Here is a 25,492-nt window from a genome sequence, read left to right as displayed (position 1 = left end):
AAATTTTTGTTTCAAAATGCACTCTCTTTCTAATTGAAAAATGTGCATAACATTTGATTTTGATATTTGTTTCCCTTGTATAGCCCGCTGTACAAATAAAACAGATTAAAAAAGCATACTTCCTCAGATCTTTCACAAGTAAAAAATAAATAAGATCTTTTACACAAGTAAAAAATAAAAAGGTGACATTAAATGTTAAGTGTCAGACAAACATTTTATCTAATGTCTTTCATTTATCCAGAAAAAAGTATTTTTCTTTTAAGCCAGCAAAAGATCCCAAACCAATAAGTGAATTGTGCTGCAGATTGTTCTCACTAAGTGAGATCAAAGAAAATCAGATTATAGTAAAATAAATTCAAAGTTTCCAGTAGTTATTCAGCACCTCCATTACAAAGAGAAAAAAGGCCAAGGATGATTCATCTTTCACATGCAATTCACGCTTCTGGTTAAGAATCAAACTAGAATTTAATGCAGAGATGTCATGGAAAAATGTGAAGAAGCACTCCTTTACTTAATGAGAGGTTCACTTACACGTGTGCCTTTTAGAAGTATTTGGTACTCTACAGCTCTAACCTCCAGATGCCTCTGCAAGACACATCTTACAGAGGTGCATCAGCTCTGCCAATTAGCCTATAAGGTCTGTCAAGAAGAAAGCCAATGTCTTCTGTGCAACACAGGAACAAAAAGCACTTTGCCAAATGAAATAGAGAAATCATGGTAAACTGCAACCAAGTCACCTGGAATGTAATAAAGTGTTCACAATCTAAGTACAGCAATGTTGTGATTTGAAGAGTTAAAAAGGTAGGGGTATTTATTCCTCACAAGAATTATCTAATACCACAAAGAGCTGATACTTTTAAATACTTTCTCCAAGAGTTTTTGTTTGAGCTCATTAGCAACAAAGCGGTTTAATTCCTATGTGTTTCACCTGGAGGCACTTCTTTGAGAGCATTACCAAACTGAAGTCAACAGATCCAGTCTAGCACTTGCCACAAGCAGGATGATAAATATCCTCAGTTCTCTTTCTTTAGCCCTATCCATTCCATTTTCTCTTTGTCTTACAAGATACTGTTGTGTATGATGTGTGTGTGCATACAAGTATACACACTCACACTTAATATGCAGTTTAAATTTAGAGCAAAGACCTACATCAGCATTTTGCAGGCAGGGAATTAGCATTAGGTGCACAATGCCTGCACACAACCCCTAATTTCTTTAGGGAGGAAGCCTGTGTTTAAAGCAAGAGTGCCCAGGGGCCAATGAACTACTGGATAAATAATGTCTCCTTCTACCTTGGCCGTGTAACCTTTTATCACTTTAAAAACAAGCTGACAGGCACAAGAACTAGTATGAAAGGAAATTTTCTCCTTACCTGTAAGCTTCATCTAAGGACATATCCATTCTCTTCATGATGTATGCAATAGCGATTGTGGCAGAGCGAGATATTCCAGCTAAACAGTGGACTAACACACAACCATTTGATGCTTTTGCTTTTTCTGCATACCAAAAAAATCAGCAGCATTATACCACAATTAAAAGTTTGCAAGGAAAAAATGTTATTTGAAATTGTTCAGAACTTCCAAATTGGCTGCTAATTACAGATCTCATGGAAACTTTAAATAAAAAGCACTTCTTTTCTCCATCACTGCACTGGGTTTAGAAAAAAAGCATGCAACTACACATAGGAAACACTGTAGTTACATCATACTTCACTTACATTAATGTGCCCATAAACAACCCTATCTAGATTTCTGGGAAAGGTGATTGTTTTTAATTTTATATGCAAGTAAAAAGCAAGTATTCATGATGGAACAATTTGGCCAGTTCATCTGTTAGCTCACTGCTTAAAGCTAAAGATAGGATCTGTATGTCTAATTTTATAATTAATTCTCTGCAGGAATGTATCAGTTGTCTAACAGGATGCCAGAAAGCAGAGTTGTGCTCTTAAAAAGTATTTTTTTTTCCTGTAAGTGCTGGAACACGCAGTGGCAGAATCTCCCTGTATTATTTTGCTTCTGTACTTATAAAGCGATGGTGATCATATACGCAGATCCTAAGGGTATTTTCATACAACCCAGAAAGCATTCAGTTATTCTCCAGCCAAAATAGGAGTCAGACACGGAGTTATCCAAAAATGTTTTAGAGAGCCAATATAAAGTTTCTTCTCACCTATAAAATCGACTGATTTATCCAACCAAGGCAAAATCTTCTCACAAAAGCTGTCATTCACTGGCACTCTCAGAAAATGGGATTCCGGAATGAAATCAGGCTTTGGACAGGTATTACTGGCATTTAGTACATAGCCAATATCATTCTGCTGCATCAGCTCCTATGAAAGAGAGAATGGTTAGAACTAGAGAAGTCTAACAACAACTTTGGCACATTTCAAAGAGACCACAAACTCAGAACACATAATAAAGCTAAGAAGTAAACTACTGGGGGCATTGTTTGTTGAAAAGGGTGACTTCTGAGCTTTAGATTCTTCAAGCAACTTTTAACAAGACATCCACTATGACCAAATGATATACAGGCTGCAAAGTCCCTGTGAACAAAGGTGACATAGAACAGAAATAATGGTAGAATACCCTCTGTTACTATGAAGCATCTCTTCCAAGAGAATGCATTTTTTTTGCTACTTTGGTTTAAATTCTCACCATGCAAAGTGACATAACCAAGCAGTTATGTCACATGTAGTTCGCTGACTTGAATGCATTTCTGGATCACAAATCAGAGCAGTTTAAATAATGTGTGGTATTTACTGCACGGGTACACTGTGTGTACTTTGCAGTGTGTGTGTAGAAGGGAAGAACATGCACAAGTATGTATATGCAGATATAAATTAAATTTTCAGTAAGAACAAAGAACTGAAGGAAAGGAAGGGAATCTCATAGCCATTTACAAAAGAAAGTGTATCAAATCCATCCTCACTTAACTATATGTTTTATGTAGCAGTTATAAACAGGGAATTTACGTAAATCTCTGCTGGTGAGACAAATTTGCTCCGGACAACAAAACGGACAACTCCTCCAAACTTACATCCCAAATCCATTATGCTAGCATATCCAGAGGTGTATGAAGGTGTGGGTACCTTAAACTAATTAATATACCTTATACCATAAACATAAACATCCAAGGTGAACAAGAGATGAGCAATTGCTCGCAGAGCAAATTATCACAAATAAATATAATTTATCACAAATAAATTTAAATATAAATATATAAACATATATAAATGTATAATATACATATTATAATTAGTTGTGATAAATATCATTTATGACAAATAAATATGATTTGCAGCAGTGGTCAAAAAAAGGGTGGAATGTGTCAAGGTAACTTCTCACCTTTACTGCTTCTGACACTGCTAGTTTTCTAGGTCATACTCCCAGTAAAGCTCAGCTCCTCAGCACCGTCACCAATGTCCCCCTTTTCTGTTCCTTCATATCTCCCCAACTCAAACAGCAAGCTTCCCTCCAGCCCTGCATGCCTTTTGTAGCCAACACAGTCTCGCCTCCCTTTCCTACATTTAAACTCTCATACACTGAAAGTTTAAAAGCAGAGCTGTAAGGAAATGTGGGAATTAGTCAGAGAGGGATTGGGGTTCTTGGTACAGGAGACCAGTTACCATGGTATCTTACATTTGCTAAGGAAAGCCCCAGAATCTGTGACTGTGCTGAGCCATGTAGCCTTACAACTCTAGGATCCCAAGCTATTCAACATCAACTTCTGTAAAATAAGCATCTAGTTTAGGCCACTAAGTTGAAATACTGACCCTATACACCTATAGTCACCACTTACAGTCCAAAAAGTAAACAACAAACAACTGAAATAGCAGGTACAAAAGTACACACAGAGTCTTGAGCCACAGTATGCATAAAAGTCACTCAACCTCTTATACACAAGACGGAGCCAATGAAGGTATCACTAAGAAATGGACTTTCATGATGCACATTTGTTCAGGATACAGCTAAGTAGTGCTGGCAAGCTGATGAATTTAGAAAGAAAAGCCTTCTCTATTTGTATTATTATTTTGTCTAAACCATAAGTGCTGGTGGACTGCATGGTCCAACGATCAGAATTCCACAGTTACGTAAGATTTTCAATGTGGAATTGATTATCCAAATGGGAATTGGAATGTTGCAGATGCCAAGTCTGAAATCACTGAGCCAAAAAAAAAAAACACCCAAAAAATATGTTAGTACTTGTCTTTGAGACCAAAGCTAAAGAAAGAAGTTATGCTTCCTTCTGTTCTAAAGTATCAATCATTGCCTGCACAACACACTATAATATAATAACCATAACAGTGCCTTCATTGTAAGACACCCAAAAGGAAGAAGTGAATTATGATGGGAGGAAGACCCAGCAATCCTAGTACTAACAACTTTGTGAAAAGAAGGTAAATGCTCTTTTGTCGGCTTATTTACATTCTATGACTTGTTTAATCTTAAAATTAATGGCACCCTAAAATGTTATTTTGTTCCAGGAAATAAAATCCAGGTCTGGAATTAAAAAACAGAATAGTTAGCTAAGTAGCAAAGCAGAAACTTTTACAATTCTAATGGTGGTACAAAATGTGAGATGTAAGCAGGAGACTCATTCAGGCCCACAGTCAAACAGATTTTTTATATTATCCTAACTTTCTGAAATGATACTGTCACTCATGTATAAGTTAAATTTTAGTGTGTCTGTCTTTCACAAATCTGAAAATCAACAAAGATTTTCTGTCAAAATACTTATTTTGTTAACGAGAGTAAAAGAAAGCTGGTAATGGTGAAAAGGTACACTTTTTGCAAATATATGCATTTAGGTAAAGCAGCACCACTGATCACCCAATTATTTAAAAAACACATTGCAGAGCCAGATCAGAAATTTCATGAGCTTCTTAGCGTTTCAACTGCAGGAAATACTATAAGCATTTTCAGAGTTAAGCATTTAAAAAGAAATCCATAAAGCAAAATCTCCTAATACTTTTCTGAAGCAATAATTAGTTTTGCTCAAGGACATAAACCAAACATTTCTGTTTGCTTATCTTTTATACATCAGTCATTATCAGCAGAGGCATTAGTGGCAAATGGCATCAGTGTCCCTAAAAGGTCACCTATGTTCAAGATAAATGTTTCTCCCCCCTGCACTCGGAGATAAGCTTCTAAAGATTCTGAAAATATTACTTCATCTTGATAAGCTATACTGAAAATTCACATCTCTAAAGCATTGCATTTAACTGCATTGCAAAGAAAGACTTCTTTTCGCAGGTATTTTTGAGACATTTACATTTCAGAGAAATTATTATTTCTGGGCAATAGGAGGAATAACGGGACCTCACAGCATTCAAAAGCAAAAGTAAGGTCAATGTATACAACTATATTTTGCCATGTTGGGAATCTTACTGGAATATTTTTGGAAGTTATTTTTTTAAATCTGAACTTGAATTAAAAAAAAAAACAAAAAACACATTTCAGTCTTCACAGACAGTTGACTACTTATCTTCAGTAACTGACAAAGCAGCAAGGCCATTAAACAGGAGCATGCAAACTTAACCACTTACCATCTTCTTGACTGTCATAACAGAGATAGAACTCTGCTTCTGATCACTGGTTTTTGTTTTCCACCTTTCCCTTTTCAATATTCTTCACTTCTCAGCTTTCAAAACAGGTATTGGCAGTTCTGAGCACTCCTTGTATTGGGAGATATCCTCCTTGCTTTCCCTAAAACCCTTGCATAGGAGCTAGGCTTTCCAAGAAGCAAAGAGTGTGGAAGAAAGAGCAGCAGCAAACACAAGCCACCTGAAGCACCTCACTGCCCTTAGCATTTCTAGAATCCTCATTTCTAACTATCACTAACTTTGAATTGAATCAAGAAACTGATGAAGGATCAGGAAACTGGGAGATGCCAATTGCTGTGAAAGCATCAAATTCATTCTCAGAGGCGGAAATCTTCATTTGTTCCCACATCTTGTTTAAGTTAATAAAGGTACCACTATTTAAGATGAGAGCCATTTAAGATTTTCCACACGCAGACACCAAAACTGAAGGCAAATTATGAAGACACTATGGTCTACTTCAGCGCAGTGAACAAGTAACGCTCGGAATAAAGAATTGCCTGTGACTTGTTTTAAATAAGAAGAAAAACGTGCAAGCAACAAGCAGATCTGAAATCATAAAATGTATATTTCTGCTTAAAACGGTTAAGGAATATATGAGGTCAAGAAGTGCAAATTTGAACAATTCTGGGAGCTCCGCATTAATTCTAAAGTTTCTGAAGATGCAGAGCTTCCTGCTATATGATGGACGTGCTGAAATACTATCAAGGTTGTAAATGAAAAGGCATGAGACACCCCACCAGGTCTAAACTCTCCTACAGAATGCTCTGCCACACTCAGGGCTTACCAATAGCAGTTGTAGTAGTTGTAGCAGTTTCAGACTCCTCCAGCCCTATAGTGAAATTCCTGACTACTGCTACAACTTGGTTTCCCTTCCTGGTGAGGCACGCATACTGTGTCTGCACGTAACACCTATTTATAGGCACTGATTTACTGCAACTAACATGAACAGCTTCTTTCATCCCTAAGACTATTCACTAAAGAGCTACAGCACTGAAGTTCTATTCACATCCCCAAATGTCCCTGGCCCTACAGGAGAATAAGAGACCCCACCACTCCCATTGGGGCTTAGGGTAGCACTTACCATTAACATATTGAAACAAACAGCATAAAAGCATCTAGTATTCTACCACTTAAAGCAGTTTTTTTTTTTTTTTTTTTTTTTTAATTCACTTGGTATTTTAGTCTACCTGTTGCCTTTTATGTGGGGACCACAAGTTACTTTTGTGGTATGAAAAATAAGACATTGCCTTGACATCCATCATATGTGAATCGGTTCTGAATTGTTGACTCACTACGTAGCAACAAAGATGTTGAAGATTTTAAAGGCTGAGGTAAATCCAGTGAGTATATGAATATGATCTAATTACAGGACTATTAGGATAGTTCCAGGCTTAAGCTTTATACATGTATAAAAAACATATATGTAAGTGTTTAGAGAAAATACTGAAAGACAATCTATTTTTCATCCCACTAGAATTATTGACATAATTGTATGAATATCCAACACATACCAAAACAAACCAGTTGGTGCTATACACAGTAAACTACCTGACCTACTGTAATGGCTGATTTAATAACTTGCTGTTGGTTGGTAGCTTACTGAGGAAGGTATCATATTATCTTCTCCAGGAGGAAGAAGAGAGATCGATTATCCTATTAGATGACACGTGGATTCATTATGTGGACTCTATATCATTAGTTCTCGCCTAGCTGGTTGTGCATAAAGCCATTCAAGGCTATCATCTAGATCTACTTTAGATGCTTTTATAGCTGCAATAATGAGGTATAATAGAAGCATGGAAAAAGACACACAGAGATTATATACTCATCCATGTAAACAGCATAACATGCAGAATGCTCACCTTGTTGAGGACATCCCGTTGGCACCCTAGATAGAGATGAGGCAGAATCCTGGTTGGGCCAACGTTGGAGACAGGTAGACAGGGCTGAGAAATGCACATAGGGACGAGCGTGGATTTTCCTTCACAGAGACCAGGGAAAGAGCTGGAGAATTCAGCAAATCCACCTGTAAGAGGCACAGTGTGCATTACTGACAAGCATTGCGGAATACCAATTCTCAAAAAGCAGCATTTATTGCATGAGATGCAACAATTTGTTGCATGAGATGGAGAGGCATTAAGGAGTCAGTAGAGGAACTTGTACAGCTAACTTGCACACCTCTCCCAGAGGTACCCTAAGTGTGCAGAACCATTTGTCAGAACACTGACAGTTCTTCCAATTCAAAAGGACATGTGGAAATGAGAATTTAAAGACAAAACAAAAACCCGCAATACCCACCACACACCTTTGCCTTTCTGCTTCAGTAAATTGTTTTCTGAACAATTCCTTCTCCCATATTAGGGCTATAATTAGACTGCATTAAGGAGAAGTCAGGTATTCGCAAACGGTAAGAGCATCAATATGTGGTTATTAGTGTTTGCTTTTAGAATCCTGCATTTTTATTTTCTATACTGCTCAGAAATAACGTATTTCATCCAACACACTGCAAGAGGCTTCATGTTTCAAAACCACACCGAGCTAAGGTTTCTCCATCCCAAGAGTGGCAGGTGAGGCAAAGGGCGACTACAGGGGATGGTGGGCATGGGAAGAGGTGAAGATTAGTCATGGATTCCCCTAGCAAACTAGCCCTTCTGTGCTCCTTTTGCTGCTAGGAGGCTCTTCATTTGCAGTAGTTAGGGCATTAGGCCGTATCCACACTGTGGATCCACAACATTTTCATTATAATTTGCCACCTCTGCATTAGGTTGAGACTGCTGCAGACATAAATATGTAACACACACAGCTCAAGCTCCGTTTCCTTTTCTTGCTTTGCCACATGCCTGCTTCCCTCCCACTACAAGAGCTATGTTATAAATCTCAGTTACCGACTGTGGTCCAACCAGCACTACCCACAGTTAAAGAACAAAACCAAACAGACCTCCAGCAACCAACTTACACCTCAGCTTAACACGTTCTCACAAAAATTAGCTAGCTTTTGACAAACTAGCTGAACTCCAAGCTCAGTTCATTCACATACTTCATCTAGTCTGAAGAAGAACTGTAGGCAGCTGCTTAAATCAGCATGTTACAGGCTTTTTTGGGCAGTTTTCACCATGTAATAGCCAATTAGTAAGGATGAGAGGCACAAAAGAAAGTTGAAGTCCCCAGCTATTTCCTTACATTAAAAGCATAGAGACAAGTGGAACTGTAAGTGGAGGAAGAGTAATTATAACCTGTGCAGAACAAGACACCTTTTTATCATCGAGGAAGTGAAGTATTAATGTGCTAAATCTGCCAAATGCTATGTTCTGAATTATTACAATTTGAAGACATGAATTAAAATTATTCAGCAATAAGATAATGTACTGTTCTGTCAAGGCTTGCATTACCATTGCCTGAATTATGTCTATTCTTTGGATTTTAAACTTTGTATCTTTATTAAATGTAGGAAAAAAAACAAGGTAATAGCCATGTGTGTAACAACCCATTTTATCTGATAAACAAAGAAGCCAGCAAGCAGTTTTCAGAACAAAAGCTTTTTGAGCAGTTCTTGTTACAGTCTCCTAATTGGGGAAAAAAAAGAAAAAAAAAAAAAAAAGAAAAAAAAAAAACACTTGTCTTTAGTGTTAGATACATGGTTTTAGACAACTAGGACAATGCTTGTCTTTGGAAACATCATAAGACAAAATAGCTGTAATTTACTGTAGAAAGGTTCTTTAAATTTTTTAAAATCAATCTTCATGTCATAATTATACAGATTCCTTTTTATTGTACCTCTATCTGTTAGAAGGAGAAAAGAGAAAACATTGTAAACTTGCAGTGTAATTGAAGAATCTCTGATCATTTCATGAATTCCAGTTAACTACTGCATGCCTCGAGTCATTTAAAACCTACTTGAGTCAACGACCACCACAAACAGCTTTGGTACAAGCAGCAGGCCTGGAAGAGTAGAGCATGGGTCTACCTTGGTCACATGAAGAGATCGGGAAGCCTGCTAAAAACAGTAATACAATAAAACCCTTGCCTTAAAAAGAAATAAAAGAAATACAAGATCTCAGAGAATTGAGGAGACTTGGCAGAGAAAGGCATTTATAGCAGAGGGCCCTTTTTCATGAGGGGGACCAACTATTACCAAGGCAATAACACAAGAGTCTTAAGAAGGAGAAGGAGCAAAATAGGTGCAGAAATTCTTTTTGTCTTGCCTCAGCTGCATAAATTAAGAGTGCAGTCTGGATTCAGAGCTTCGGCAAGGTGCACCCACCACTGAAGCATGGAGCACACACCTCTGCACAAGCTGGCACCAGAAACCCACCACACTGCCTCTCAGGGGCTGTACTCTCCAAAAGTCCCAAAGATGGCCAGTACTGCTTTTCAGGAGCTGAACTGTGAGAGCAGACAGCCCACACCCATCAGAAGAGCAATGCAAATGGGCAGGTCTGGGACCCTGTTAGATATAAGAAAGCTGAAGAGCATGGGCCCAAACACAGAAATCTGAGGCTGATTTCAAAGGCAATCAACTGAAGGCAACAATTCTGCTCATACCATCCTACTCTACACCTCCACCACCTGTTCCTGTCTATATAAGACATGAGCATGGACGCTGCTTGTTTAATATATCAATCAAAAGACAAGAAGTTTTCAAAATAATTCTCTCACACAGTTGCTAAATTCTTTTAGGTACGGCATAAGAATTTCCCTGTTCTGTAGGAAGCAAGCTTAGATTTTTTAGTCACTACATGCCTTAGATAAATTTTATGGAAGATGTGGTAACAGAGCCCAGCAGTTCCTTGAGGGACTGGTGGAAGAAGGGAAAGAGTAAGATCAGTCTTTGGTTTCATTTGTTCACTCTTTATCTCTCGGGAAGGTTGTTGGCTGCTATCTGGAGCCTTTCTCACACAAAGTGACTCTTGCTCCTTACAAAGAAGCAGCACAAGCAAAGAAGAGATTTTATATTTGTAATTTCTAATGTGTTTGTGAAGAAGACTACATGGGCATGTTTTTGTTTTGTATTTTAATTAGGAATTTTCCCATATAGCTACAGATTGGTCAAACTTCTGCATGAATACCTCAACAAAACTTAAGATGCTAATATGCTTAAAAACTGAGGTTTGGGGAGATGGAATCCATGCTCTGTCATTATAAGCGTAAGGAACACTTTTTTTTTTTTTTTTTTTTTTTTTAGGAATTTGTTAATGCAAGCATGAAGTGATTCAAGATTAGATGCTTCAACACTTCCTCTGGGACATTCATCCCTACAAAGTCATCCTTCTTCTTTCTACACACACTTTCCTAATAACATGTTACCTTATTATCCTTACAACATCAACTATAACCACAACATTCTCACATCAAGTACTTCTGACATTGTGTTATTACCTGACTATCTTTCCTCATGCTCCCAAGTAAGCCCTTATTTTCTTTGCACGTATTTTAACCTGGTATTACAGATTAGTCCCCAATCCTCTAAGTAGGATCAGTGACTTCAGGATCATTGACTTCAGAAAGGATGCAATCAGTATCTTGTTTCAAATATTAATCCATCTTCCCTGCCATCTTCTGTATTCATTTCAAAAAAAATAGTAGCTTTTCAACAACTCTGCCTTTGATTCATGGGACTCACAGTAGAAAAAAAAACATTCTAGATAGATGTGTGTTGAAAAATGGCTTTAAAAAAAAAAAAAAAACCACCCCAACAAAACACTCATGTATGCATCCTGCTAAACTACTGATTACTTCCAGTGTAACATACTATATTAGAGATCTGGAATAACAGCATCCACTGAGCTGTCATTTCATTATGAGACTAACTTCCATTTTAAAGAGCTGCTGTCATCTCCATTTGCTTGCAGTGACTTACAAAATACGCATATAGCATGTGTACGTGCATATACGCATATATACACACACATAATACAATTCTATATATAGTTATATTTAAAAAATAATGGCACCTGAAACAGTGTAGAAAATATATATATATATATATCTTATTTCATGTTTCTGTTTTCTAACACAGATCGTGACCCACATTAATCTCCAAAGCAAAAATCAATGTACGGCCTACATGAAGAACCTCTTATGACAAAAGTACTGAAAAGTACTTCAACCATGCAGACTACCTGTCCACTTCTGCTGTAAATGAAGAAGACAGTCCTCAAAAAACAAACTTCAAGCATTTGGAGAATGAACTTAGTGTACAGATTGGAATGCAGAATAGCAATCTGAGCCTTAAAAGAAAGATGAGGCTGGTTTAGCTTCAAATTACACAGTTTGAGGATGCTTTGCATCAAGACAAGTTGTATATTTGTTTCCCTAACTACCTCATTTGGAGTAGGGCTACTGTCAGCACTGTGCTGTTTGTTTAGTAAGAGTAAACGTGCTTTTCTTCTGGAGCTAGGTTCTGAACAACACCCTTTCTGCACCACGACTCCAGCCCCTGCAAATGGTAAATCAATCATAAGGGCATGTTGAAACCATGGAGAAAAATTCCCAGGTCACTAGCAGAGATAATGTTTTAATAAAGTTTCACTGAAGTCTTTGATAAACGTATCTGGGCCCTGATCCTAATCTCCTGGGCGAGATCTAAGAAATCTCACTCAATTTGCAGTGCCTCAGTCAGAAGGGTATCACCTCCCAGCTTACAGTATCTGGCAGGCTGTTCTTTCTAGTCTTACCAACCAGCCCAATTGCAAAATATACAAGGGACTGTAAATAGATAACTGACAAATAACTCGGAAATACTCTCTCTTAAGTATCTTCTGAAATCATACAGGTTGTCTGCCTTCTTGAAAAAAAAAAAAAAAACTCTCAACAAAGCTTTTGAAGTTTCTCACTCTACTTCTTCAGCAAACCAATCTGATATTAATGAGTTAAATGGAAGACTCGTCCATCACCATTAATGCAATAGTTTTACTATATCCAAAAAAAAAACCTTGCTGACCAAGCAGGAATAGCAGCACAATGCATCTCCTTCTTCACTTTTAAATAGCCAGTTACTTCTGGTCATGACTGCACATATGTAAGTCACTATATCCTGTGGTTGGCAGCAAGTAGCTAGCACAACTCTTAAGTCTGTCTTACTTGTACAATAGGCACTGCCCAAGTCTGAGGAAAAAATCTGTGGGGATGATGACATTATGGGAGCAAATTAAAGCAATATGAAACAGAAGTGATTTCAGACTATATCATCTAATGTATTTTCCAACATGAAAGTTAGAGATACCAAAGTAGCGGTGATAAATTGACTGTGATGTTCAGCTGCTTGTCCTTCATGTTTCTGAGACAAAAGTAAATTAATTTGGTTCTGCTCTACTTTTAGATGATCCATCAGTATTATATTGCAAAGTTGTGTTTCTTCCCAAAAGCTGACTTGGCTCTTGCTTGGGTAGCTTGTTAAAAATGGCCAGACTAGCGAAATGATTTCGGTTTTAACCGAGTGACGGGTATCCCCTGGCTGCAGCATGTTGAACAGACTGCTGTACCTTATGTGTTCTAGTGCTGACTTGTTCTGTTCACCACTTGTGGCTGCACAAGAAGAGTTTCAATGAAACCACATTAAGGTGCCAAAAGCTGTCAGTGGTTTTGCAGCATGAACCCTTGCGTGTAGCAGATAACCCAACACCTCCTACATCTTTACAGTAAAGCCTACATTTCTTGCTTACAAGCTTTCACATCCATTACCAGAAATTTGGCAAGATAGGTATCCTACCCAATTACGCTGTTGCTATGGTTCTGCAAAGTGGTGACTACAGACTTCCCCTGAATTAAGACACTGCAGTTTCCTAACTGTGTACCGTGTCATGATTACACTCATCAAGGTAGGATGGTTAAAGAAATCTTGACATCAGAAGTTGAAGCTCCCTTCTCAGACAACTCAGGAAACCAAATAGGGCCAAACCCAGGAGAAAAAAATGGATGAAAAAGGGATTAAAAAGTTTCAGCAGACTTCCACAACATAAGCTAGTCTTTATTATAGATTCATTGCATAAATCCTTATATAAATAAATCTCTTAGCTAATGTTGCCAACAGCAGGAAGAAGAGGGGTAAAAAGAAGATGGGATCAGGTGGCAACAAATGGTAGCCAGAGAAGTTTTGTTGATTTGGGAACAGCTACCTTCCATTAAGGGAATGGCACCCATCCAGATCCTTATGACTATTTAGTTAAACTACCATCAGAGACAAATCCTAAATTAATGAAGAGAAATAACTATTGAGAACCACAAGCATTTACATCAGCTCATCTGTTTTATTTTACATGGAAACAGACAAGGAGCATTCCACAATGTTGCCAATTGTTGTACTGCAGTTGCAGGGACAGTAGCTCTGTAAACCACTAGAGATGGTTTGCAAGTGAAAGGGTAGTTATAACAACCAACCACCACCAACAACAAAATTAAAAAAAAAGGTGGGGGTTAACACTTAATAGAGGGTTGTGAAGTGCAGATAGTATTTAATGCTTTCACCCAATATTCAATAAAACCATTCAAGATAAATGACAACATTCATCCTATATCTCAACCTGCACGTTATTTCTAAGATACAGACAAATCAGTCATGAAGCAATCCTAAAATTTCTTGAAAGTTGCTCTTAAAAGTACTGTTTCAACCACCAATCATGTAATTCCTTACTATTCTCAAAATGCTTTCAGAGATCTGCCCCAGAAGTTTTACCCTTAATCACCTAAAATAGGTTCTCTTACTAATCAGGTAAGTGAACACTGAAAAAGCACAGAACAGAGACTTGACAACACCTCAGAGATAAGACAGATTAAGGCTGGGTGTTAAAATAAAGCACAACAGCTGATGTGCCTGCAGCTCTGCAGTGAAAGGGACACACGAAAATAGGGGAAGTTCCCGTTAGGTGTAACTGGGTTTTTCTAATGTAACTCTCCAATATGGACACAACTCCTATAAAAAGGAGAGTTCCACAGGTACACAAATCTTAACAGTAACAAACTTAACCAACAAGCTGACACTGCACTTGTTCTAGAAGGATTTATTACTTTACATTCTTTATAAAGGTGGCCACGAAACAGAAATTGTAATGAAATTAAGATGAGGAAATGGACAGTTCTTCCTTGGACACATGGACAATGGACACATGACATTGTGTGCTTTCTATGAACTTGTCAGCTAAAGCTTGACAGAGAACCCCATGCAGCTGCCTTTTGTACCCAGAGCCTGGTAGCAAAGCTGAGGACAAGGGGGGGAAAGGTTCAGCTAGAGAAACATTTGATAACTGAGACAAGGCTCCTGGCCACCTACTCAAACTTTAGAGGCCGACTCTAAAGACCAGATGAACAGAATTCCACTTTCAAGCTAACCAAATGCGTTTCTTCATCAAGTAATTGGAGAGTCTGCAGAACTGAAGGAGCCCATCTGCCTCCGATGCCAGTCCTGTGATGGATCCATGGGTGGCTAGCACAGCGCGAGCTCCAAAGGACTCTTCTTGCACTGCTGGGACCTGCCCAGCACTGCTGCTTCATCACACCCAGCAAATTCAGCTCAGCTTGACCCTACTTTTCAGGGGGAGACACTAATGTGAGGCTTACCACTGTGGTAGGGCTCATTGCCATAGGGCTTACAAGAACCGCCATTATTTTCCTCATTTAATTACTCCTTTTGTCAAGACTTACTGAAGCTGACAAACAAGCTTAAACATCTTTTGTGGGTAACAGCAGAGACACAGACAAAATGGCAACCTTTATGAGCTTGGCCTGTGTAAAACTTCAGACTATGCCTATGAAAAGTTTTATATAACATCCCCGTAGGTCCTGCTAGCCCTTAGCACTGCACGTCTCACTTGGGATGTGCAAGAAGATCCCTTCTCTTGCTCCTGATGTAGAAAGAAGAGGCAGCATGTCTGTTTTTCACAGGCCACAGAGTGTGCTGGAAAAGCCCAAGGAAAATGCACACTGGTAACAGAGCAAATGTTGGCATTACTCTTGAAGTGCCGTTCACATCAGACACTGCTCCTGTTTCTTCCCCCTTTAGGTTCTGACAGTTCAGAAAACATCAAAGAGAGAAATTGGATTTCTTCAATGAATTCATCTTGAAAACAGACCAGAAGCCACTTCCCTCCTGTTCCCACAAGATCTAATCGTCTGCCAGTTCATCAGTATTACCTCAGTGTCAAACACAACTATTTTAATGCAGTTAGCAGGGAGTGGAAAAGGTCTAAAACCCAAGTGATGAGTCAAAAACCAGAGATGACGTATGCACCAGAAAAGCATCGCAAGGAGACTTTGAAGCCTGTTTATTTGACAGAAATTTCCAATGCCTTCTTTTAGTCCAGAATTTGCTTCTTCATTAAGGGCAGTGATTACTCAAATTTCATATGGACATATGGTAATAAATATTGTATTAGTATCCCATTTTAATGGAAAAGAAACAGACAAGCAACAAAACTTGTAGCTAGCTCTGCAAAACAATACTTGGACTCTAAGTAAGCCCTACCAAACTTATGTACCCAACAACGATACATAGCAGAGTATATTTAACTGCCTTCTTCCCCTGACCCCCCCTCCCAAAGCAATTTGGAAGTTGTTTCCATTAATAATGATCAGCACTAAGTATATGATGTTTCTAATATTACTGAAAACTATGCAGAAATCAAACTTAAACACACACACACACAAAAAAAAGAAGTACAAAACATTAACATTCAGCTCGCCTCAGATAAGAGGCTCTTAATACTGTGACTTATCAGCACTTCCACAGTCATGCTCCCACTGAACGCTAAAATGTTTATCTAAAAGACGCTGTATGGATTTTTCCCCTGCCATAACGAGGAAAAGTTGTAAACTTTGACTCAGAGTTTTATGAATCTACAATGTTTCCCCTTTGTTTAAATGAGCTGCAGACCTACACAGCCCACCACAACTCATGCATTCCAGCCCAGCTAAGCAGGGACGCTTGCCATTTTCCATTACATAAGCTCAGCCCCTCCAGGAGTGCTGCCATCCCTGCAGACAGCCCTCCTCCCCCCTTCCCATCCCATCTGCCACTTCGTCTACCAGACTGAAGTCTCAGCTTCAGAACACTTTTTTCTTTTATTTTTTTTTTTAATTTTATTATTACAGTAGCGTACAGACAGCGGCCCTGTTAACGCTAGGTGTTTTACAAGCATGGTAGCAAAGGAAGTTATTTGCCCTGGAGGGTTTCTGCCTTTGGTAAGACAAGGTTAATAGGCAGGTTAAGCAAACAAGGCTGAGGGAGCAGGCAGGAGGAGAAAGGGGTCAACTCCTTCTACCCACCCACCCAGGTGACATGCACCAGTAGAAGAAGAGTCAGATGAACCTCAAGCACAGAGAGCATACTGGAGGTTCACGCTTGCCCTTTCTGCCTTTAAAGAAAAAAAAAAAAAAAAAGACCACAGTCATGATTTCAGTCAATTAAGTGTCACAAGTATCTAGAGGTATCCCAAACAAAAGCCAAGTTAACAAGTTATTCTTGGGTTTGAGAAATGTTATGAGAGTTTCACACTAGTCAAACTTTTCTCTCGCTCAAAAGACAGCAAGTGAATACACATATGAAAGTAATAAAACCTAATCCCATTTTTCAAGTGCTTAAAACAATCATGGCACTAAACGAACACTCAAAACTTCATTTTAAGTACAAAGGGTGGGAGTATATTCATGGAGGACCAGCTGTAGCCAAGGGTACTAGTTTTTCTACGCTCTTGCTAAAATTGAAAGAGAAGAGTCTTTTGTAGAGGGCGACTCAGAGCCAAGCTCCTTCCCTGCTTCCTTTTCCTTCCCGCTGACACTGACCATGTGACACGGGACCACTTCAGGAATACCATGCTCATGCTGCAAGACTTCTACCTTTTTCATTAGAAACTCGCTTGTAATGGCATCAACAGTCAGTGTGAGGAAGCCTGCCATCATCTTGTGACTACCCCTCTTCCTCTAAATGCCAGCAGGATATTTGACAGCTCATTCTGCCTGCAATTATTTCAACTTGCAGAAAACTTGATTACGTTAATTAACAGCCACCATTTGGAGTTGTGCTCTTCTCCTTAAGGCACCCTCCAAAGACTTGCTTACAGGGAATCCTCACAACTTCAGTCAGCCACAACCAAAGGTTATTAAGCTCCAAATCCAAATGTTGAAAGGCTTTTGTGTGTTAGATGGAAATTTATCAGACAGCACAAACTACAACTAACTTTTTGCCATCTTTCAGCACACACTGGGAACCCTCCTACTGGTCACATGGGATTGCAGAAGCAGGCAGGAAAGCTCAGTCTTTCAACCCTGTTTGCTTCATGAGATGGAAATGACCAGCTGTACCTATAAAAGAATATTCTTAAGATGTCCTGCTCCAGTGCCACAAGGCATGGCTTTTTTGGTGACAAAGCAGGGAGAGACCACTGCATTTTCTTTTCCATCCAGCTTTGCTTTAGCCAGGTAGAGACAACACAGTGGTAAACATACTCTGGAGATACTGACATTCTTGTAGTGGGACTCTTTTACATTGACTTACAATTTCAAGTATTTTTAAGAAAAACACCAGCATAAACAAGACCTTAGAAAAGGTCTTTGTCTTGCTTCCTTCTTTGTGTCCTCCATGCAAGACTTCCACTTCATGCACACACTGTGTCAGTGAGGGATAGGTCACAGGGAAACAATGATTTGGAAAGTTTCAGCAAAAACCCACCTTTTGCAACAGTCCCTAGCTAATCTCTCACTATTTTGTTTCCGGGACCTTTGCCCAGTCTCAGTGAACTCATTCTGTTTGCTCTTTCTTTTCATACTCAACTCAGTTCATGACTTCATTTGTTGACCACTGTATGTAACCTGCGTTCATCACTGAATATGAAATTAATTATTAATAATGTCTTTCTGCTTATCACAGCAGCTTTGTGCTCTGTAAAAGCTTATCAGAGAGGTCTTATGAAAGCAACATTCATTAAATCATATTATTGCTCACACTTTTCAAAGGCAGAACTGCATGTTGCAGAGATTAGCAGGCAATTTACTGCTTGGGCTTCAGTTGCTGGTCAACATGACTCTTTTATGGGGTGACAGCACCTACGTCCAACCAAGGTTTTGGAATGGTGGTGTACAGCTCCCTGACTCCATGTTTCTGTGAGCCACATGGGGGCCGCATACTGGGCACCTAGAAAATCTGTAATTCTCTGCTAGTGTTTCTCTGAGTGACAAAGATAACTTTGGATAAAGCTGAAAGATAAGTAGCACAAAGAAATTAATGGACTACTTTCTAAGACAGTTCTCATCTGACTTGAGTATGAAGCATGTCATTCTTTCCCTGTAATCTTGGATTCATCCATTGAAGGATGGCAGTTTCATTTCCAACCACAAAGCAAGTTTTCCACAGACAATATTTAGGTATACACAACCCTGATTACATCTGCAGATCAGGTTGATGGTATTTAATGAGAGGAGCGAGTCCAGTGAAATACTATTACATATATATCCATATCACATCCTTCAGGCACTGGAGTAGTAACAGGCAGATCTGGAAGCTCACAAGAGGCTTCTAGTATATTTGACTCCCCTGAATCCCCAGGCTTTATAATCTGATGCAAAATGCGAGTTTTCTGCATTGATTGGCCTTAGTAGCACTGTACCTTGAAGTACATCAAGTCTAAGTGTCAAACTGAGGACTGACAAAAAAATACATATATGTTCTTCATGGCTTGCTGGCAAAATATCCTCTGTTCTTTCAGCACTAAGAAACTCTTAAAAGGTTCAATGAAACTGTTTCTATGATCCTACCTTACAGTACTTTGATGGTTATCTAGTCTCTCTTAGACATTCATCATTGCTCCACATCCACACAACTACAAGGATTCTTGCTTCCAGTTTCAGTTCAGAGCCAGTACAGTGTTTCTGCATTAGGCTATCACAATTTTTGATCTTAGGTTGGAAATACAGAGGTAGAAATTTCTGTGTTTTGGTTTTTATTTTTAAGAAATCCTTCTGTTTAGTGTGAGTTTTCTGCACACACAACTAAAACCCTCAACTTCATTCTCATCACAGGCAACATTTGAAAGGTGACCGCCATGAATACATCTGTGCTTGCCCTAGTAGGAGCAAGCCAGATTAAGAGAAGAAGGAAAGAGCAAGGAAAGAAGAATGTGAATGTTTTCCACTGGCATAGTGGAATAGGATTTAAGCAAGATTCTTGCTGTTTTCCACCTTAACAATAATAATTTGTTAAGTAACAATCAGTAGTCTCTCTCAACTGTTTCTGCTTGCTCTGCAGAATCATCATAAAAATACTGTAACTGGGAACAGGCAGGACTCCATAAAAAGTAAATCCTGTTCTCAAATTATGATAAGAGAAGGAATCAAATCACATCCCTGTGTTTAAGTCTTACTTCACTCAGCCAAGTAGATGCAATGATGGGAATAGGCTAGGCCTTCAGTACCCACATATCAGTATTTTGTGCACTATTAAAAATTAAGAACCAAAACAAATATTTAAATTCCTGAGAACTTTCCCCACCAGATTATAAATATTTTTATGAGGTTAGATCAAGAGCTTGAACTAATTGGTAAGGGTTTCTTTGAGGTCTTTACATTAGCTACTTCCATGAAAAGCAACCTCCAGGGTTGAACAGACCTTTATGCACAACCTTAATAAATAAAATTATAAATAAAAACATGTTAAATATATTAAAAAAAAAAAAAAAAAAAAACTTACTAAGTGCTCAGTAATGGGGGAAGGCAGAAAGAACAGATGCAGAAATTTCAGAAATTTGTTAACTGCTGCTTATTCTATCTCAACAAAATATATTTTCCTACCTGAAAATGTTTATTTAAGGTCACTATTTTAAATAAACTACATTGAGTGATTTAGGGAAAACTCAAGTACAAAGGTTTTCCTTTCTACAGAGTGCACTGATCCCTACTCTCATTATAAACCATAAATGTTTATGAGCATTTGTCCTCAACTTGCTGAGACAACATATTTTATCTAGTTTCTTAATAGCCACGTATCAAGAAACTCCAAGGAATGTTGTATAAGACCAAATCTAGCACTTTCTCCTTCACCTCACACACCAAAAGGTTTCTTTTGTTTGTTGTTTTTGTTTTAAGTAACTAATTTTTTAGTAGATATTAAAACAAACAAAGAAAAAAAAAAAAACACAACAGGACTGTGAAAGCTATTTTTTATGTAAGGATTAAAACCAGAACAAAATCATTAGATGACAAGGAAGTGCTACAGAGTTAAGTAACACAGTTTATGTTAATTGCTATATTACCAATTCATTGGGTACATTTCCTGAAACAAGCACTTAGTTCTAATTAATCAGTAGTGAACACTTTCTTTACATTTTCCTTTTGTTTTTATACTCCTCTATTATTGGTTTTAAAATCATCAGATTTCTGCATTCATAAACATCCCCATCACTAGCTATTTGACAAAAAAAAAAAAAGGATTAAACTCTCAAATCTAATCTTTTCTAAGAGAAATGCATTTGACATGTTAAAATTAAAATCCCTTTTTTAAGGAGGGCTTTAACACATCAGCTTCCCTTTCTATCCCTCTAACAGCCAAACTAACCTTCAACAGCTGCACATTGCTAAATTCACCTCAGCCAGCCACTATCTTGTATGTGGTTTAATGTTGAATTCTCAGTTTGAACAGACAACTACCACGTGCTAGAAATAAGAAAAAAAAACAAAAAAACAAAAAAAAAACATAGCATTATTATGAGATATGCAACTGGTGTTTGCCCAGACTATGCACTGGGGAGCTGCAGTACACTCCCTTTCTGGTACTGTCCATTCCTAGAGAAGACCCAGACAAGTCTGAGGATGGACACTCTGATCATCTTCTTCACGGGGTCCAGCAGAGGGAGAAGAAGATCAAAGACATGTTTCATGCCACTAATCTATAGAGGTACAGTAGAAGAACAAAGGAAAGTTTTGTCATACCCTCCTCTGCTTGGCTTTATTCAGGAAACCTCTTCAATTCCTCCCTACCATGGGGTCAAATTCTTAGTCATTAGAGAGCTGTGTCTCTTTCCAGCATGGGAATTAAGTTGTGAATACTCTGTATTGCTTCATGGAGCTATAATATGCTTCTGGTTATTACAAAAACTTTAGGATAGATAAGCAGAGTTGAGTATTTGAACAATAAAACTGATGTTTCTTATGAGGCATTAGCTGTTTCTAGTCTATTTTTTTTTCAAATGCTTTAAATTTAATAGAGTATTAATTACATACACCAATACTCTATCATTAAGCATTTAATGTGCCTAGAGACCTCGTGTTCATTTGGTGTCTCCTATGGAAGAGTTACTTAGTCTTATAGTGTAGTCCACAACCACAGGCATGATTCTTACCAAGAGAGCAAAGAAAACAAGCACCAGAAAACAGCTATAGCAAGATCTTAGTTTGCTGTAAGTCTAGCTTACATTAGAACCAAATGCACCTGTCCAAGTGCAGAAATTATTCATTTTCACTGTACTCACTTTCAAAACAGTTTGGGAAAAGTTTTCTCAGTAACATAACCACCTCCTTGCCACTTTCATCTAAAGTCACTACAAACCGCAGCAAAACCTTGTTGTTGAAAGGAAGTATCTCTCTGGAGTTCTTGATTTTTTTTTGTCACCATTAGTCTCTGACTGCAGTTTTAACATTTCTCAGAGACTGGGTATATACTTCATTAGATCATTGATTGAGTCACTGCAATGTATCTTCTACTTCTGTTCATCATCCCCTCTTCTTTCAGCCCTGTATCTACTTCACACCCCTCCTTGTTACTTCTCGAAAACTATGGGTCTACTATCCCATGACTGTACTGTTCCATGACTCTATAATTACCTTAAAGGAGGATACAGTGAGGTGGGGACTGGCTTCTTCTTCAAGTGATATGACGAGGGGAAATGACCTCAGGTTGCCACAGGGGAGGTTTAAGTTGGATATTAGGAGAAATTTCTTTACTGAAAGAGTTGTGTGGTATTGGAATAGGCTGCCCAGGGAAGTGGTTGAGTCACCATCCCTAGTGGCCTTCAAGAAACGTGTAGATGTAAAGCTTAGGAGCATGGTTCAATGGTGGACTTTAGAACTAGGTTAAAGATGGACTACATGATATAAGACGTCTTTTCCAACCTAAATAATTCTATGACAGAAATAATAAAAACACACATCAAACACTACGAAATCATGTATTATAAGGACCTGAATGTCTACAGATGCTTTAAGCTGGAATTTAAACCAAAAAAAAAAAAAAGTAGAGATGAGGGAAAAGACCCAAATACTAGTATCTCTTCCTAAAGAAATGAAGATTTGAAAGTCACACAAAACAATTTCTCAAATGATGGGAGATTGTTTCTCTTGTTATTATTGTAGTAATTACCAATTCAGCAAGGAAGCACATACCTCCTAGCACATAGATTTAAAACACCAGGGAAGCACCTTTCTTATAGTAGTTTTGACATACTTTTGACATACGCATGTAAAAAAAATCTGTTGATCAATTTCCATTTGCACAACACCAATGGTGTTATATATCCTCTGTAAGATGTAATTTCTAAGCATTACATGTATCATGAACATCACTATATGCATAAAGAACAAAAGAAAAATCCATGTTATAACTGCAGTTTACAGCAGTGCTGTTGCAAAACTGTATACATCAGCTATAACAACAGCATTTTTTTCTCCTTATTCAAGTGCCATTTTTATCTTGGTACATCATACCTGAAAGCAGATAAACAGAGCTGAAATTCTTCTCCAGTTTGCCCAGGAGCACAGTAAGAAAGCAGTCAGATGAGAGAGAGGTCACATCTTTACAGCTTTGGTCATACACCACCACCTCCTGCTTGCAATCAATTTCAATCTGAAACACAAATATTCGAGTAAGATATGAAGGAGGAAGATTATTAAAAGCACCCCATTATGACCTGCATAAAGTCAGGCTAAGGGTTGCTACATGCTTTCTATGCAGCACTTCAGATATATAGATTTCATATACAGCTGCATGCAAAACAATTTTTTATCTTATACTTAAAGGAATTATATTTGGTCAGGAATATTGAGAGTTTTTTAATTGATTATTTGCTCCAAGTTGAAGCATACACTGTAAATTATGATGATTTGGTAATTTTACATCACTAGTAAAATGCTTCATCTTTAGCTAATTTTTTTTTTAATCTACCTTTTTTTTTTTTACAAGAAGGTCCACTCTCAGTTTCTGTTTCTGCCTTTTTTTCTTTTTAAACAGTACAGAGACTTTAAACTGCCTAAAGCCACACACATTTCAGTCGTCTATAAAACTTTATGCAAAAAGTATGCTTAAGCTAGTAAGAAACAGCACTTCAGTATTAAACACATGTATATTATGATCTTGCTTTCAGATTATTTCTGTTACCCAAAACATTTGAAACAAGTACCACTGGATTAAAAGATAAAAAAAAAAATCCACCAGATACACATTACGTTTAAACAGCTTGGCTATTTTCTTTTCACTGCTAACTCTGTTTAAAAATCCATCAAACTACTCACATGAAAGGCATTTCAAACAGCAAGTAGGAGCCGGGATTGACAGAGCTACAGTTTCTATCCAAGTCGTACAACCATGTGCTAAGCGATCCTTACCACCACAGACCCCAAAGAATCTTTCAAAGATTAGAATATGAATGTTTACTGCATTGTTTATTGCATTGACCTCTCTCTCATACTTTTAAGGGACAGTGCTTTGCAAGATTTACAAGAACCCCGAAAATGTTCTTTCTCAGTCATTTTCAAGTCCCTGAACAGTACTCTGTCATTTACAGGAGAGCATTGCTACATAGAATACCAAATGCAAACTTAATAGTAACTGACAGCATCTTAAATCAGATCAAGTCTTTGCAAAACAAAATCTCCCAAATTTGTTTTTTAAAACCAAAATGCCCAATGGAAAATTATTACAAGTTGCTCTCCAGGCGCAGTTTTTTAAACAAATGGAAGGAATAACAGGAAAATGACCCCTACCTTGTGTTTTGCTGAATGCTGAATGAGCTCTGTAATCAAAACTTTGTCCTGCTGCAGCCTCCGCTTCATAAGCTTGGAGCAGTTGATGTTGATGGCATCCAAGATGTGGGACGTATTGTATTCCACAAAGGGGCGACTGTCAATCAGTAGCAATTTTTCTGTACCACTCTCCAGCAAAGCCACCAACTTCTCAGCGACTATGAGTTGAGTCCTGATCATCTCATCGGCCATGACAACAATAAGGCCTCTTTCACCACCTCCCTCTCTAATTTGCTGCGATGATGTAATGGCTGTGTACTCAAAGGCTTAGCCACACCATTGTACTAGAAGTGTATGAGGTCATGCTGGTAGTGACTGGCAAAAGAAAAGTTAAACCCATTTTCAGAAAGAGCTCTTCAACTGAACATCTCCTCCTGCTTCCAGTTGATGTGCCGTTACAAAGGGCTCGTTCCACAAAGCAGCCCCTCACATCTGATTCATCGGGAGGTGACTGGAGTAGCCATTTCACAATTCAAACAAAAGATGCTTTCTGGCTGCCACTGCATTGCATCATTCTTTACCTTTACCACCCATCGACTTCACACCGGACTAAGAGCCTGTAAGAAGGGAAAGATAAAAAACACAAACCAGATGAGGCCATGAAGTTTGCAGAACAAAACATTCAGCTTTGAGGCTAACCACACAGTGCTCTGTACCATACAATAAATACACTCCTGAGAAGTTCTTCTCTTTGCTGTGTATTCCAAACATCTCAGAGCGAGTATTTGCAACTACAGCCTCTGAATCTATTCCAGCAATCTTGCCTGGACAATTATCTTGTATTTCAGGCAACGTAGCCTGTCTTAATTGCAGACTTTTGTTGCCACTCGTTCTCCCTCCTCACAAGACTTTGTAAAAATATAATTAAGAGATAGTGCCCTAAATCATGGTATTCCT

The 25,492-nt window shown here is 38.2% G+C and overlaps 1 protein-coding gene across 6 annotated transcripts in view; it reads right to left on the bottom strand.

Moving 5' to 3' along the window:
* Positions 1-25,492, bottom strand: part of DUSP16 (dual specificity phosphatase 16) — a 65,759-nt gene that overhangs the window by 5,858 nt on the left and 34,409 nt on the right. For all 6 annotated transcript variants that reach the window (XM_035308760.1, XM_035308769.1, XM_035308736.1 and 3 more), the window contains 5 exons: positions 24,557-25,152; positions 23,282-23,420; positions 7,465-7,628; positions 2,170-2,329; positions 1,373-1,496 (listed from right to left, as the gene is read on the bottom strand). In XM_035308760.1, the coding sequence (XP_035164651.1) occupies positions 1,373-1,496; positions 2,170-2,329; positions 7,465-7,628; positions 23,282-23,420; positions 24,557-24,787 (818 nt within the window). In that variant the 5' untranslated portion in view covers positions 24,788-25,152. The remainder of the gene's footprint in view (positions 1-1,372; positions 1,497-2,169; positions 2,330-7,464; positions 7,629-23,281; positions 23,421-24,556; positions 25,153-25,492) is intronic.

Source organism: Oxyura jamaicensis, chromosome 1 (genome assembly GCF_011077185.1).
Source record: "Oxyura jamaicensis isolate SHBP4307 breed ruddy duck chromosome 1, BPBGC_Ojam_1.0, whole genome shotgun sequence".
In the NCBI taxonomy this organism is placed as follows: Eukaryota; Metazoa; Chordata; class Aves; order Anseriformes; family Anatidae; genus Oxyura; species Oxyura jamaicensis.
Note: the sequence above shows the minus strand (reverse complement) of the source record. Positions and strands in the feature narration are given on the sequence as shown.